This window comes from Erythrolamprus reginae, chromosome 5, assembly GCF_031021105.1.
Source record: "Erythrolamprus reginae isolate rEryReg1 chromosome 5, rEryReg1.hap1, whole genome shotgun sequence".
Classification (NCBI taxonomy): domain Eukaryota; kingdom Metazoa; phylum Chordata; class Lepidosauria; order Squamata; family Dipsadidae; genus Erythrolamprus; species Erythrolamprus reginae.
The window spans coordinates 56,827,159-56,828,996 of NC_091954.1; the positions used below are offsets into that span (position 1 = coordinate 56,827,159).

At 42.3% G+C, this 1,838-nt stretch overlaps 1 protein-coding gene across 2 annotated transcripts in view; it reads right to left on the bottom strand.

The window, feature by feature from the left end:
- NHLRC2 (NHL repeat containing 2) overlaps window positions 1-1,614 on the bottom strand; it is a 41,013-nt gene extending 39,399 nt beyond the window's left edge. For both annotated transcript variants that reach the window (XM_070752671.1, XM_070752674.1), the window contains exon 1: window positions 1,212-1,614. In XM_070752671.1, coding sequence (XP_070608772.1) covers window positions 1,212-1,377 — 166 coding nt within the window. In that variant the 5' untranslated portion in view covers window positions 1,378-1,614. The remainder of the gene's footprint in view (window positions 1-1,211) is intronic.
- Window positions 1,615-1,838: the final 224 nt, after the last annotated feature.

The window sequence follows — 1,838 nt, forward strand, 5'->3', positions numbered from 1 at the left end:
GAGGCCTTCTGTAAATGTATTGCAATGGTAGATTGTTGCAAAGTAAATATGAGCCAGTGGTGAGATATGGCTGAATTTAAAAAAGAAGCATATATAATTTCAGAATGCATCAACAGGAGTAGTTTCCAAATCATGGTGCTCACTAAACATAATTTGAAGGATCCTTGATACTCTCTATGTTGGTTCTTTTCTTGTAGACATGTCATTACTCAAATTAGATAACATCATCAGTGCTAGTGAGGAATGGGGTTTACTTTCAATTTATATTCTAGTCAGTGGCTTGTCCTGTCAGTGTTGTTGAGGCAGGTCTTAGAGGTTCTTTGACTGGGCTGCTTACGATTAGCTTAGGTACTGTTTACTCTTTGATTGTTGGGCCATTCCTAACTAGCATAGATCTTACCTAGTTCAGGTAATGAAACACCTGCAAGAAAACAGAGCACCAAGTACCCTCTGATTTTCAACCTGAACTACAAATATTCTCCTTAAGAACACGATTCTTAAAAAAAAAATTATCAGAAGAAATCAGAACCAATCTACGGGAAGAGCAATGAGAAGATTAGGGTATGTGATTTTTTTTAGGAGGAAAGCAAAGCTAAAAGTTGACAGCCAGGAGAAATCTGAAAACTTGGGGGGGGGGGGGGGGGGGAAGAGATCTGACAGCTCCTGCAAAGAGACCAAACACCAGCTACACTTCAGAATACACTGCAGAAAAAACAATTGCTGCCAACCTGCCTTCCATTGAGGACCTGTATACTGCATGAATCAAAAAGAGGGCTGTGAAAATATTTACTGACCCCTCACATCCTGGATACAAACTACCCTCAAAATCGCTACAGAGCACTGCACACCAAGACAACTAGACACAAGAACAACTTTCCCCCCCCAATGCCATCACTCTACTAAACAAACAATCCCCTCAGCACTGTCAAATTATTTACTAAGTCTGTACTACTATTACTACTAGTTTTTTCTCATCCTTCCTATCACCCATCTCCTCCCACAGGACTGTATGATTGTAACTTGTTTGTATACTTAAAATTTCTATTAATATTGTGTTTCCTGATTAAGGGTTGTATCTCGTGATTCTTGACAAATGTGTATTTTCTTTTGTGTACACTGAGAGCACATGCACCAAAGACAAATTCCTCGTGTGTCCTATCACACTTGGCCAATTCTATTCTATCCTGAATCGGTGGACAGGCTCTGCTCACCTGCTCCAAACTCTGGGACTTTCAAATCCCGCTCCCATCCGTCCACTTTTTTCACGTGCTGATACACCAAGTTCTCCTTCTCCTGAAGCGTGGTCGCTTCTTCCAGCGCCAAGTCCAACTGGCTCTGCGAAGGGAAAAGAGCGGGCAGGCCGCCAGTCGCCGCCATCGCTTTTCCCTCCCTGCCCGCCAGAGCTCAAGAAAGTGGGCGTGACTCTAGCCGCTCTTCCGTTTGACTTCCGGCACTTCCCAAACTCAATTCTGTCCGCTCATGGAGCCAAACCAGTTCCAATATCCGCAATGTTTTAAATCCCGTGGCCCCATATTTTCATGCCCAATAAAATTTTTGAATCAAAGATGGGTTATTATCCCCTCGTATCACCACGATGCTTTCCCCCAAAAGTATATTTCTCTCAAAGAAATCGCATATTCGACAATCAATACTAGCCCGGGGTTTTTTTTTTGTTTCCCTGTCACAGATTCGCCAGAAACGCATCTGAATTTCCTGGCCAAACAAGTGCAGGAATGGCTGTCTGGCCCCCAAAAGATATTAAAATAGTATTTTTTTAAAACAATTGAGAAAAAGAAGGGAGTTTAGTTGTGAAAGTGCGGAACTCATCGGAAAGATAC